General features: G+C 36.0%; 1 protein-coding gene across 1 annotated transcript; it reads left to right on the top strand.

The window, feature by feature from the left end:
• The first annotated feature begins 12,922 nt into the window (after positions 1-12,922).
• LOC124939983 (protein GRAVITROPIC IN THE LIGHT 1-like) lies at positions 12,923-14,689 on the top strand. Its single transcript, XM_047480452.1, has one exon. The coding sequence runs from the start codon at positions 13,263-13,265 to the stop codon at positions 14,556-14,558; it is 1,296 nt and encodes a 431-aa protein (XP_047336408.1). The 5' UTR covers positions 12,923-13,262; the 3' UTR covers positions 14,559-14,689.
• The last annotated feature ends 363 nt before the right edge of the window (positions 14,690-15,052 follow it).

The following is a 15,052-nucleotide window of genomic DNA, read 5'->3' as shown; positions in this document are numbered from 1 at the left end:
TAGAGGAAGGTATTATAATTTAAAAATAAATTCCAAATGTGGCCTTATCCAAAATATTGGTTTAGGAAATATCCCAAAAATATAAAAATATCATTTTCTTACCTCTCGGGATTATTTGAAAATAGATTCGAGTTCCAAAATTACAAAAATAATTTTGGATTTTAAAAAGTGGAATCAAACATGCCTTAGAACCGGAGTCCTAAGGTCTAAGTTCGGTTTGGACGATCTAGGCTTAGTCAGACTCAGTTAAGACCGGGGAAGTCCGCACCATGGTTCGAGTCGTATGGGTCAAAGGACTAGAGAGCCGAGTCCTGGGTTCGTGAGGCTAGATCCTAAACTCTGGATGTTCGATCATAGACTTGGGAGGCTCGGTCCCAAGTCAAGTCTACCGGTTTAGGTTCTCGGTCCTAGGGTTCGGTAATTCTCATACATAGGTCTAGTGTTAGGGTTAGTTTTACAAGTCCTAGGTCTAGGAGGATCGATCCTAATCATCGGTTTTAGGCTGGAGGCTCTCGATCCTAATCATCGGTCCTAAGCTAGAGGCTTTCGGTCCTAATCATCGGTCCTAGGCTAGAGGTTCTAATTCCTAAGTTAAAATAAGGCTCGGTCCTAGGTTAAAAAAACAAGTCTCCGAGTTTGGTCCTAAATGAAGAACATCGGTCCTGATCCTCGGTCGGAGCTGAAAAACACCGGTCCTAGTCCTCGGTCGGAGCTGAAGAACACTAGTCCACGGTTGGAGGCTAAGTTTTCTCGGTCGCGACTGAAGAACAAGACTGAGGATTACCGACCATAGGCTAAAACCTTACGACCGAGGTGTTCTTATTTTGGTCAAAATTTCAGAAGTCTATAACTTTTGATTTAGATCATGAAATCATGATATGTAAGCTATAGTTAGTTCATATGATCATGAAGAACAAAAGCCCTAACCTATATCACGATTTCAAGATCTTTACAAATATTAATTTCAAAACACCATTTCTAGGTCAAATTTTGAAAATTTTCAAAGTAAGTCTTTTCAAGGTCTGATTTTTGTTCTATTAGATTTGAAATGATTAATATAGTTAAACTCAACAAAAACAAGAACATCATTCAAACATTAAAATTGTTTTTGAAGATTGAATCAAAATCCAAAAAACTTCAAAAACACAATTTGATCAAACATGATCAAATCGATGTTACAGTTGCATGGAAATAGTTCTAACATCTTAACAAACATGTATAACAACTAACTGAATTAATAAATTTAGATTAAACTCAAGAACACAAAATTTCAAAAATCCAATTTTTTTAAGTTTAAAATTTAAAAGTAGTTGGGTCAAACATGATTAAAACGTTGTTACTTGTGCTTGAAATTCATCCTAATATGTTAACAAACATGTATAACAACTAACTGTATTAAAAAAAACCATATTAAACCAAGAAAACAAAAATTTTAAAATCTAGTTTTCAAACTCAAGTTTTCGAAATTGTTGATTTAGGTTGATTTGATTTGATCTCTTTCAACAGAAAGTTCATACATGATATATATAATGATTCTAAACAAAGAAATCACATAATCAAGCTTAAGAACATATCATTTTCAATTAAAGATTGATATAAAGGCATTCTGGATTCATACCAACACATGAAGAACATTCCAAGGAGGTATTGGAAGCTATCCAGAAGCCTAGATCGAAGCAAGAGTCGCCGGATTTTTAGACTTTCATTCTGATGATTATAGGTTGTAATTCTTAGTGTTTATTTGATAATTTTCTTCACAAAACATAAAAGAATATTTATACTGCCCTAAGGTTGGCATGGGAGGGATAATTCAAGTAAAAAATACCCTATAGCGATCTTATCTCCAAAATGAGGCAACCTTATCCAAGGAAGGATAAAGTTGGAGGATAAGGGCACCTTGTAGGAGAGGATGAGGCAGAGACGTGATCGAAATCTGAAGGGATAAGGACGCCCATAGCATGAGCAGTCCATTTCGAAAGAAACGCGCCAACGACGATCGCGAGTTCGGCGAGCCCTGTGTCCTAGCGAAGAAGATGCTTGAAATAGCATCGTTTCGGCTAACGGCGTCCGCATTCTGTCAGCGGTCTTGACTAACGGGGTTAGTCCATCCCGTTAGTTGATCCGGTGTGGCAGGCACGCGCTTGATTCATTGTAGCGGGCTGCGTGGGAGCGTCTGGGCTGTTGGATGAAGCCTGGGCGCTCATCTAAAGGTCCAGAATCCTACTGCAGAATTTTAACAAAAATTTAGCTACACTGGATTTTCAGATTTTATTTTTATTAAAAAAGTTATTAAAAATCAATTTTTATTCTTTTTTTTACGTTTTTCTTTACAAAAAAAATCATAAAACATATTTATAGAATCATAATAAAAATTATGATCATATTATAATTTGATTTTTTTAATTTTGGGAATTTTTGGGTATTTTATTTAATTGTTTTAAAATCATAAATTAAACATAATTTATGATTATATCATAATTGGATATTTTTAACCTCTTCTTTGGTCTATTTTGGGTAAAATAAATAAAATATTTTATCCTAAAATTATTTTTGGAATTTTGAATAATTTCCTTAATTAAGGTTTAATTATCAAAATAATTAACCCTTAATTATGTTTTAATTTCTTTTTGAGTTATTTTGAATATAAAAATTCAAAATATTAATTTAATATTATTAAAAATAAAAATATTATTTTGAAAAAAGGGTAAGTCAAAATTTCATGCTTACAAAAATGAAAGGAATATGAATGTTTTAGCAACGTTTTATGTGGGTTACTAACAAGTAATACTCATGACGATCATATGTGAATGATCGCAAGATTATTAACAGATAAGTCTTGGTAAAAGCTAACAAGCTTGCTTATAGGGCGTACTAACAAGTAATAGGGTGATCATGTATGAATGATCGTGGTACCATTAATATTATGTTTATCGTGAGAGTTAACAAACTTGCCACGGAGGTTATCAACAGGTAAAGTTGAAGGTGATCATGTATTAATGATCGTAGTACTATCAATAAATAGATTTTCGTGAATTAGAAGTAGAATACCTATTGAAAAATAGGATTTTATCAAAGTACCTATCGAGAGATAGATTTTTCTTGAGTACATATCAAGAGATAAAAAAATTTGCTACCTATCGAGTGATAGAGTTTTGTTTGAGGTCCTATCAATGGATAGAGTTTTGGTAGGAGTATTTATCGAGAGATAGGGTTTTGTTTGAGCTGGATCGTGTACAATTAATCTCGGGTCTTGTTGTTAGATAAGGCTCTTCTTTGGAATATAGGATTGCGTTTATGTCACGAGAAAAGATACATATTGTAAACACTAAAAATCTACACTCCAATTTATAATATTAAATAATTATTCTTAATTATTTTTAATAAATATAATCAAAATAATTAACTCCATGAATAAAAACCTATTTAAAACAATTAATTAAGATTAATTATTGTGCTAATTAATAATATTAATTAAGAGTTAAGGCTAAAATAAATAAATAAATTATTTGGGATAAATGTTTTACCCATATTATATTAAAATAAGTTTAAAAAAATTAAAGGACAAAAAATGAATTTTGTATCCAATTCATCTAAAGAGAGTTATTAATTTAAATCCTAAAAATATTAAAAACAAAATTGATAAAATATTTGCCATATTTATTTTAATATTTTGTGTATTTAAAAAGATCAAAATTAAAATCAAAAGGGTGAAAGAAAACTCAATTTCTAACAAATCCTTAAGGTTTTAAAATAAAAATAAATATGTAATCGGGTGTAGCCGAAAATAGACGAATTCGGTGTAATAGGAACCGCATCCATCGGATGGACGCTCGAATCTAATCCAACGCGCTAGAGAGCTCCATGTATCCCATTGTAGTAGAAGGGAGCACGCATTGAGGAGCACCGGATCAACTAACGGGACATCAACCCCATTAGCCAAAAATGCCCAGACATCAAATACCGCCTAAAACATCGTCGTTTTGGCCTCCTATCGTCGTCTTCATCGCGACGCCGTGAAGATAAGGATGAACACCCATGTTGATTTTGGATTTTTTGAACTACCTCATTGATCCACTAAATCAACTCATTCAAAGCTAAGAATGATCACCCTACGATGGTGATCATTCTGAAAGGATCGGTGGCACCAATAGAGATAGAGGTTTAACTATTGATGACAACTTCTGGAAAACGGTTTGATAGAAATCCTGTTAGAGATTAATATCATTTTCTATTTTTCACAAACCTTTGCAAACTCTTAAAGCAATTCAAGTGCGGAAACGTTTGCTTGGGTGTAAAACTAAGAACGAATGAAAGAATGAAGGACATAATGTAAAAGACACAAAGAGTTGTTTATGGATGTTCGGAGCAAAACTCTTCTACGTCACCCCTTCATCCAACCACCGTAAGGATTCACTACACTTTTCTTTGAATCAAATACAGTTTCAGTGCTAGCTAACTATTGAACAGAACAGACTCTGTTCAACTTACAGACGATTTAAGAATATAGCTCATCTAGACAGGGTTTTGGTTCAATCTCTCTCATGATGTAAAAATTTAGTAAGTAAACAAGTGAGAAATTCGAAAGATTGATTGTAAGACCAACAACTCGTCCGTTGTCCTATAAGATCTTTAAATAGAGAACAAGTATCAACGGTCGAATCTTCTGCACTGACACGTAGCAAGCACCCATTGGACAGCCTCCATAGTACACAAGTACAACAGACACTGTGCAAAGATCGTGGCCATACCAATCTGGCAGTGCGCCAAATATTCTTCTAGAATTGTCCTACAAGAAACAAGTAGTGGGAAGAATATTTGCTTATGTGGCATTCATTCATTGGATGCAACTGGTTGTTATACTGATCTACACGTATTAGAGGAGCAGGAGTAGCGTATAAGTAGTTGATCATGGGTAGACAAATGCTAACTTCAAGCAACTGCTGAAGTGATGCATTAAACGTGCTCTATTAGACTGTCAAGTCTAATGAAGTTAGACGCCCCCGTCTAATATCAGGATCCATTAGACCACCAAGTCTAATGAAGTTAGACGACACATCTAACTATGTGTCCCTTTAGACTAGTCTTAAGGAGTTAAACTCCCTGCGTCTAACTTTCATCTGTTAGACGACACGTCTAACTACGTAAATTAAACTACACGTCTAACTACGTCTGTTAAACTGCACGTCTATCTACGTTTGTTAGACTGCACGTCTAACTACGTATATGTTAGAATGCACGTCTAACTACGTATATATTAGACTGCACGTCTAACTACGTCTGTTAGACTGCACGTCTAACTACGTATCTAATAGACTGCACGTTTAACTACGTCTGTTAGACTGCACGTTTAACTATGTCTATTAGACTGCACATCTAACTACGTATCTGTTAGACTACACGTCTAACTACGTCTGTTAGATTGCACGTCTAATTATGTCTGTTAGACTGCACGTCTAACTACATATCTGTTAGACTGCACGTCTATCTACGTCTGTTAAACTGCACGTCTAACTACGTATCTGTTAGACTGCACGTCTAACTACGTATCTGTTAGACTGCACGTCTAACTACATATCTATTAGACTATACGTCTACCTACGTATCTGTTAGACTACACGTCTAACTACGTATCTGTTAGACTTCACGTCTAACTACGTATTTGTTAGACTGCATGTCTAACTACGTATCTGTTAGACTACACGTCTAATTAAGTATATGTTAGATTGCACGTCTAACTACGTATCTGTTAGAATACACGTCTAACTACGTCTGTTAGACTGCACGTCTAACTATGTATCTGCTAGACTACACGTCTAACTACGTATCTGTTAGACTGTACGTCTAACTACATATGTTAGATTGTGCGTCTAACTACGTATCTGTTAGACTGTGCGTCTAACTATGTATCTGTTGGACTGCACGTTTAACTACGTATCTGTTAGACTGCACGTCTAACTTCGTATCTGTTAGACTACACGTCTAACTTCGTATCTGTTAGACTGCACGTCTTACTACGTCTGTCTGCATACGTCTAATAACCAACACGTCTAATGAACTTGATTCAAGCTATGTCTAACTTAGCACGTTTTGATGCACCTGCACAAAAACAATTAGATGGCTTAGTTTTATTCTTATTTAAGTTTTACACAATTTCATCACCAAAATACTGTTAGTCAAAATAATTTGACCCTTAGTTAGAATAATTTGAACCAATAATTTCCCCCTTTTTGATGATGTTAAAACTTTGCATAATTGATTAGATAAGATAAGCACCCATCAAATTAAAGAAAGAGTGATACTTGTTCTCAAACTACAGAAATAGGTTCCAAAAACTAATATTCCAAAAACCAAGTTCAAACACCAACAAAAGATAGTTTAAAAGAAGTGAGATTATTGATCTTCCCTTTTCACGATCGGATAATTGAATCCTTCACCGCTCAGAAGGTTTCGAAATGGAGGGAGAGAATGGCCACCACGACCACCTCTTCCACCACTTCCGCCACCACGGTCAACCTCCACCTCTTTTGGTTGGTATGCAACTTCCTTCATCAGCTAGTTTTCTCTTGGATCTGGTGCCGGACGAAACACCTCCTCTACTTCTTCCACCACCTCTTAAACTTCCTTCCCCCTTTTTAACTTTATCATCGTCACGGGAAATGATGTTCTTCTCTTTATTAGCAGCAACTTCAGCATCTTCAACGGCTTGAATTTGTCTTACAAAGGAATTAGCTTGTTCCATTTGCTCAGAATCAGCTCTATTCATATGACCTTGAACCTCAACCATTTGAACTTGAATCAAGCTTACTCCAACCATAACTTCTTGATGAAATTCAATGTTGAATTCTCTTTCGCAATCAAACATATCGGACTGTCGTTTGAACAGGTTCTTTTCGAATTTGGAGTAGGTTTTGTTGATGGCGTTGATCTCATACGTCTTCCTCTGCATAGTCTTCTCTATTTCTTTATGAGTTTCAACGAGAGAGGCAAATTCTTTCTTGTTTGATCTTTGATTCTTTTCGATTTTCATCATTTTGGATTGCAATTCCAAAACAGTCTTCTAAAGAGTGCTCATCATTTCTGACATAGAATTTAATAGCTTTGCACCTCTAACGGATGTTCCTTCATTTGATGAGACTTTTTTGGAGTCGGCGGGAGCGGTCCGAATAGGACTGACATGAGTTTGAACCTACAAGGACTGCTCTGGTTCATCCTCCTCAGAAACATCTTTAGACTTTTCTTCATCACCCAGAATGTCTTCACACACCTCGTGAATCTGATCAGACAGACCGTCGGAGTGAAGAGGAAGGTTAACAACATTCTCATGAATGTTCGCAGCTGTAATTACCGGAGTTGGTCGACTTTAAATTAATTAATCATAATTAGTTTAAAATATTATTTATTTAAAATAGATTCGCCAATTGATTTTTGAATTTTAATCAAAATTGGCATACATGTATAAACGTATTGACTAAAGTTTTTTTTAGTTCGTAGTTTTTTTTTGAAAAAACGACTTAGCGTCATTTCATTAAAAATTCCCAAAAACGGGAAAAAAACCACGAGTTTAAGAGATCATTCTAGACAGGCCTAGAATGATTTTGAAGTCGTAACATTCTGAATAAAAGCTAAAAAGCTAAAAACATAAATGAATTATCTGTTTACAATGCTTTCAATTCTAGTGAGTTTAAAAAACGGTAAATTCCAGTTCCTACAGATATTCCAGTTCTGCTCCGTGCTTGGAATTCTTCTCCACGTTCCCGCGAGGGCGCTGCAATCCGATACAATATCTTTCCATAACTCGTCAATGCTCCTGCAGGTTCTATCATATACCCTTGCATTCCGTTCTTGCCAAATGTTATACACCACTGCTCCAAAACCGCACTTGAACACGCTTGTTGCAAATTTATTTCCCTTGGCTTTGAATATTGCTTCTTCTTTGATTTCATTCTATTCGCTCGGGAAACTGATCAGCTCCAGGCTTTTATAGAATCTGTCCCAAAGCTCCAAAGCAATACAACAGCTCCTGAATAGGTGATCTATGGTTTCTTCATTTCCTATGCATAGAAGACAGCTCGCGTCCGGGATACTTACTATACGATCACGAGTGCTGAGTCTTTCCCAGAAGGCGAGCCATAGGATGAACTGGTATCGAGGGATAATCTTCGTTGACCATACAAGAGGAGCCCATTCTACTTTCTGCGCTTTTTTTCGGATTACCTCCCATATTTTCTTCAATACCAGCTTCCCATTGTCCTCAGCTTTCCATTCATGAATATTCGGTCTGTCGTGTAGTTGTATGTTACTTATATGATCAAGTATCCTCTTTCCTTCTGGAATTCTTCTCAAGAGCAAGTTCCAATTCTCGTCTTTGATGTCTCTGATTTTCGCTTTTGCGCAGTCCCTTCTAATACGAGTATTTTGAAACTCCTCCTTGTCGATGATAGGCTGGTTTTCAAACCAAGGGTCGTGCCAGAATAGAGTGCCTTTCCCGTCCCCTAGTCGGATGTCATAAAGATTTACAATATCGCTTCTTAGTTTAAGAATCTTTTTTAGAGACCAACTCATACCTTCGTGAATTTTGCAGGTCCAGATGCTGGTTTCGTGTTTCATAAACCTCGTATGCACCCATTTGATCCATAGTGACTCCTGATTGCGCTCCAAAGCCCACAGATACTTGAAGGTTATAGCCTTGTTCCACTCGATACAGTTCTTCAAGTCGATGCCTCCCTCGTCCTTCAGTTTGTAGAGAGCGGTCCATTTGACTTTTTTTCCTCCTCTTCCACTACTACCCCAGATAAAGTTTCTCATCAGCGTGTCGAGTTCCTTCATTAGCTTCTTCGGAATGACCATTTGATACGCCCAATAGCCAACTATGCCCATAACCACAGTTTTGATAAGTTTGATCCTCCCTGCATAAGAAAGTTTTTTCGCTGCCCAGCCAGATATCGTGTTTTTTACCTTTTTACTCAGCGGCTTACAGTATGAGATCTCGATCTGCTTCGCGGTTAACGGAATTCCTAAGTACCTTATGGGAAAGCTGCCTTCCTTGATGCCCATGATGTTGAAGATGTTCTGCTTTGTTTTGTCCTTCACGCCTCCATAAAATGCCACACTTTTGCTTTCATTAATAGTTAAACCTGTTACCTCAGAAAAGAACGTTAGTGCAGCCCTAATAGTTTTAATGGAATCAATGTCTGCGTGCGCTAGAATGAACAAATCGTCAGCAAAGTATAAATGTGTTACCTCCTCTACCTCACAGAATGGGTGAAAGATGTATGGACGGTTCTTTCGGAACATCGCGAAGATGCTCTTAAAGATCGCCATGATAGCTACGAAAAGGTAAGAAGAGAGGGGGTAGTTCGTAGTTTGGTGATACTCGGAAAAGGACTTTCGTTCTTCATCCTTCATACCCATTTTCGCGCTTCATCCTCCGTACAAATTTAAAAAACTATCTCTATTTATAAAGTTGACTTTTAAAAATCGATTGTATAACATTTGAGTTATAACCAATTATTCTTCTGGTCTTAATCATGCTTCTAAGTTTTAACGTCATTTAAAATATTAAAATAACTATATTTAAATGCTGATACCTATTGTTGAAGATAACTAAAGAGGATTATACCTGAAGAATATCAATCATTTTTAGGGGTGTTAGAGTTTAGAAATAAACACCAAACAAGCATTAGTCAAAATATCTTTTGTGGAAATATCCCAAAAATATTTTGAAATAAATTTCTAATTTTTTGGGTTTTTAGAAAATGGTTTGTGATTTCAAAATTACAAAAATAATTGGTTTTTGAAAAGTGGAACCAAATAGGCCTTTTGGACCATAGTCCTAAGCCTTGGGTCATCGGGGTTTAAAACCCTCAGTCCGGATCGAGGAGCCTTTCAGCCGAGGTTAAGAATTTTTGGTCGGAGTGCTGAAGGTTTAGGTGTTAAGTACTGTCGATCCTTGGCTAAGATTACCGGTAGTGGTGTACAAGCACATCGGTCCTAGGTTAGCCATGGGCTAAGTACATCGGTTTGGGTGTATAAACCCCCCGGTCCTGGATTAACTTTGGGATAATTTCATCGGTTCTAGGTTCTGGGACACTTAGTCCTAGGTTGAACCTCTCGGTATTCGATCAGACCTCTCGGACCTGGATTAAAATCATTAGTCGGACCTCTCGGTCCTAGCTTAAGAACATCGGTCCGACCTCTTGGTTTTATAGAAATTATTGGACCTAGGTTTGAATTTCTCGGTTCTACGTCTCGTTCCGGACCGAGGATCCTCGGTCGGATCTCTCGGTCCTAGGCTAACATACCTCAGTCATCAAGAACGCCAAAGTTCACTTTTTAGCTTAGATTCTTTAATCCATTGGGTTTGGGTAGCTTCACAATGCTCCTAGGAACATATTGATCATCATCTCAAGGTACAAATCAACATGGATGATGATCAAATCGTTCAAAACAATTTGTGATCAAAATTTGAGTTTTTTATTTTAAAGTTGTTTTGAAGAGAAATGAGATATCAAATAGTTTCTTTATATCTCATATACTTGATTAGTAGTACCAAAACAAGAACATTGGTTGTTCGTTTTGAACAAATCAAGAACTCTAAATTTTCAATTAGTTTGAAATTTTTTATTTTGATCAAACATGATCAGGATGGATCAATCATGATCCAAAAAGTTGTCCAACATCATTACAATCATGTTGAAATGCTTTTTGGGTATGAATTAAGAGAATTAGCCGAAGAATAGCAAATACATTTTTTTGATTTTTAAAATTTTATTTTGGGTTTTTTGTTTTAGGTTAATTAATTGTCTCTAACCTATCCAAAAAATTAATAAATGATCTTAGGATCAATATAAAACCATAAAACACCATAAATAGGAAGCATACAAGCTTATACAATTTGAAATATAAAAAATTCAAATTCAAATAGTACATATAAATTAGAGGGTGATTGGAACCTTAACAAGGATTAGAGAACATTCCTTGATCCTTAAGGAAGATTTTGGGATACTCAAATTCAAGCTTTAAGGCCTCAAATAGAATATTTGAAAAATCTGAAAACTTCAAGCTTTAATGGCGGATTTTTGATTTTCTTCGATTTGAAGGTGGTGAGTGAATTCCTTGGTTTCGGAATAACTTAGGGGGTATATTTATAGCATCCCTAAGTCGTTGGAGGCATCAAGTGGATCGAATCAGCCAAAATTCATTAATGACATTTTGACTATTCTTTCGGCCACTTGACGATATAGGAATGAATCCTATGAAAGTAGTAGAAATAATCACCGAAGTAGGGTGATCATTTCAGCTTTTGAATCAGCCAAAAAGATGGACTATCGGCTGAGTTCCAAATTTGAAAAATCAAAGAAGGGTCTTTGATCTTATCTTCTCCGGCGATCGCGATGAAGACGAAGGTGGTGCATTAAATGACGTCGTTTCATGTGCTTTAGTGCGTTATGCTAGTGGTCCGTTGGCGATTAGGCATTCTTTTAGCATCCTGGCTAACGAAGCTAACGTTTGGTTACTTGATCTGGTGTGATGCACACATGCGCTTCCTCGGTTACAACTAGCTACGCGGGCGTGTCTAGAGCATTGGATGAAAATTCAGCGCCCATCCGATGGACACGGTTCTTGTTGTAGCCGATCTTCACAGTTTCGGCCACACTTGATTGTGAATTTTATTTTTAATCTTTTTTTAAATACACAAAATATTAAAATAAATATGGTAACTATTTTAAAAAAAAAAATTCTTCATATTTTAGGGTTAAATAAATAATTTTTGGTGATGAAATGGGTACCTCATTTCATCCTAAATTATTTATTTTAATCCCTTAATTTTTTCCTATAATTATTTTAAGATAAATGAGTACAACATTTATCCCAAATAATTTTATTTTTTTGTTTTGACCATTTTTCTTAATTAATTATACTTTAATTATCACAACAATTAGTCTAATTAATTGTTTTAAGTGGGTTTTGGTCATGGGGTTAATTATTTTGATTTTATAAATTGGTGTGTAGATTTTTAGTGTTTATAGAGTGTCCCTCTCCAATCGAGTTTGAATACAACAAACTGGTTTTAAAAACGTTGATTCGAGTATGACATCTAATCACTAGGTTATCTAGTCTAATTTATAATGAAGGGGGTTTAGAAAGATAGAACATGTAATGTGTTGATTATTGGTATGACCTAGTGATGTTGTATGTAGCAATTCGTCGAGGTGCTTCTAAGCGTTGCTGTAGGGATCTTTCTTTGGTCATTATCCTAGCAAGGATAGTTCTTGGGGAATCCTGTTTTACAGAACTTAACAAAGTACCTCTTTAAAATTTATGTGATAAAAATAATTATAAGTATCGAAACATCAATTCCTATATAACATGAATATCAACAATTATTTAGGATAGTCATGTACATATGGTTGATAGCTAATGTCATAAGATATGTAGGGAACAAAGAATAGATTCAACATAAATTTTAAAATATATTTATCTAAATTTTAGTTAAATACATATAATTTACTGTTACAAAACTAAAAAGATATAACTAAAGTTCAGTGGAATGGAAGAAGAACAGACGAAGAAAACGATAAACTACATAGTCTTCTCTGAAAATTTGCTTACTTTTTGAAAAATAAAAATGGTAGAAATAAAAAAGCACTTGGATATTTTTTTTCTTCCCAAATCATTTTTAATCTATTCTAATAGAGGAATGATAGGGAGCACGACTTTAGGGGAGGGACTCGTACAGCGAAAGTGACATCGCTGCTATACGAAAGTGACCTTGCTGTTATACATACAAAAGAGACCTCGTCATTTCGTATAACAACAACTTTTGTTGTGCGAGTAACTCTCCAAAGTCGTGCTCTCAATTATTCAGTAAAGAAAAATTTTCAAAGATATGATGAATCTCTTGAAGACCAAAGGCGTGCACCCACTATGACTCCGATTTGATCACTTCCTAAGCTTTCACTTTCTTTTGTTTTAAGGGTTATTCCCAATGTCTTTCTTTACCTGTGTCGAAGACGACGCGACTTCCCATTCCCGACTGACTGATTAACACTCTTTCTTACCTGTAATCCAATTTCTCAAAAAGATCCAGAAGAAGTTCGTTTCTTCGTCTTTTGCTTAACGGAGAATCAATCTGTTGAATACAAACAATCTGCCTCCGAATCTGCCAAAACAAAATTAAAATTGTTGCATCATCATAGTAATATCCTTCTTTGAAACGAGGAACAAACGATCCTTCTTCTCCAAGACTCCGATTAATAGCTATGCAACCCAGTAGTGGTGGTGGTAGTAGTAGAGAAAACCAGCAGCAGAAAGTACATCCTCATCCAATGGAAGCTCCTACAGATAACAATAATCCTCCTGAACCGGTAGCAAATCTCATCTCTAAGATCTTCACCAATATCTCTTCTTTGAAGTCAGCTTACATCAAACTCCAAGAAGCTCATACACCTTACGATCCCGATAAGATCCAAGCTGCTGATAAACTCGTCATTTCCGAACTCAAAATTCTCTCTGAACTTAAGCATTTATACAGAGAGAACAATCCTAAGTTGGTCTGTGTTTCTCCTCAAGACTCACGTTTAGCTGCTGAGATCCATGAACAACAAAACCTCTTGAAAACGTATGAAGTCATGGTTAAGAAGTTCCAATCGGAGATTCTGAACAAGGATTCCGTGATTATTCAGCTTCAGCAGCAGATCCAAGAGGCAATGCAGAGGCGGGAAAAACTTGAGAAAAATCTAAAGCTCAGGGGATTATCGGCAAAACAATCTGAATCTGAATCTTCACTTTATAATAATAATAATGAAGATCATGGATCTCCTCTCACAGATCTAACTCCTCATCTCTTCATTTCAGCTGTCGATGCTGCTTCTAAAGCTATTCATGACTTCTCTAAGCCACTAATTAACATGATGAAAGCGGCCGATTGGGATCTCGATGCTGCGGCAAACTCGATCGAGCCTGATGTTGTTTACGCCAAACGATCTCATAAGAAATATGCTTTCGAGGCACATATCTGCCAAAGAATGTTTAGTGGATTTCAGAAAGAAAGCTTCTCTGTAAAAGAAGAAGAAGAAGAAGAAATCATCACCAAAGATAATTTCTTTCAGCAGTATCTCGCATTAAGAGAAAAGGATCCTCTGGATGCTGTAGGACTAAATCCCAATTCAAGTTTTGGGAATTATTGCAGGAACAAGTACCTACTAGTTGTTCATCCGAAGATGGAGGCTTCATTTTTCGGGAACTTGGATCAAAGAAACTATATAATGGGAAGTGGTCATCCTCAGACACCTTTCTATCTGGTTTTTCTGAAATTGGCAAAAGCAATATGGCTTCTACACAGATTGGCTTATTCTTTTGAACCAAGAATCAAGATCTTCCAAGTTAACAAAGGAAGTGAATTCTCAGATGTGTTTATGGACAGCGTGGTAACGAACTTAGTCATGGATGAAAACGGTAAGAAACCAGAGGTTGGACTGATGGTTTTGCCTGGCTTTTTGGTTGGCGGAAGCATTATCAGGAGCCGAGTGTACTTGAGTGGTATGAAGCTTTGTTGATTGATTTATAAGACCAATTACAGTTGTGTGTAATATATAGCTCTCTTTCAGTTTCACTACCTCTGTTTAACTAATCTTCTGTATAATGGATTGTTAATTGGTAATTTGTTTTCTCTTTTGAATCTCCATCACCATCATATCTTTGTTCAAATAATTTGTTTCTTCTTTTTATTGTCTTGACATCTTATATGTGAGAAATGAGAATGTGCTTTGTCATTCTCAGCAACCTCAACTGAATATAGAAACAGTTTTGTATATGTATATGCTAGAAAATGTCAATGAAACACTTTTGTATATGTATCATCTCCATGTTGATCTCATTGTGCCCACGTGGTTGTCGGATTTGAAGACTAGGTCTGCGGCTCCTATCTTTATTGAGTTTGTTAACAACGACGCATATTTTGATGGTCGTTTGAGCCTTTGAGGGTGCGATAGTTTTGAACATGTTGACTATTGGTCGGATGTGCCTATGTTGGACGGATGTTTTATGGTTG

Source organism: Impatiens glandulifera, chromosome 5, assembly GCF_907164915.1.
Source record: "Impatiens glandulifera chromosome 5, dImpGla2.1, whole genome shotgun sequence".
NCBI lineage: Eukaryota > Viridiplantae > Streptophyta > Magnoliopsida > Ericales > Balsaminaceae > Impatiens > Impatiens glandulifera.
This window is presented reverse-complemented; position numbering and strand designations above follow the sequence as displayed.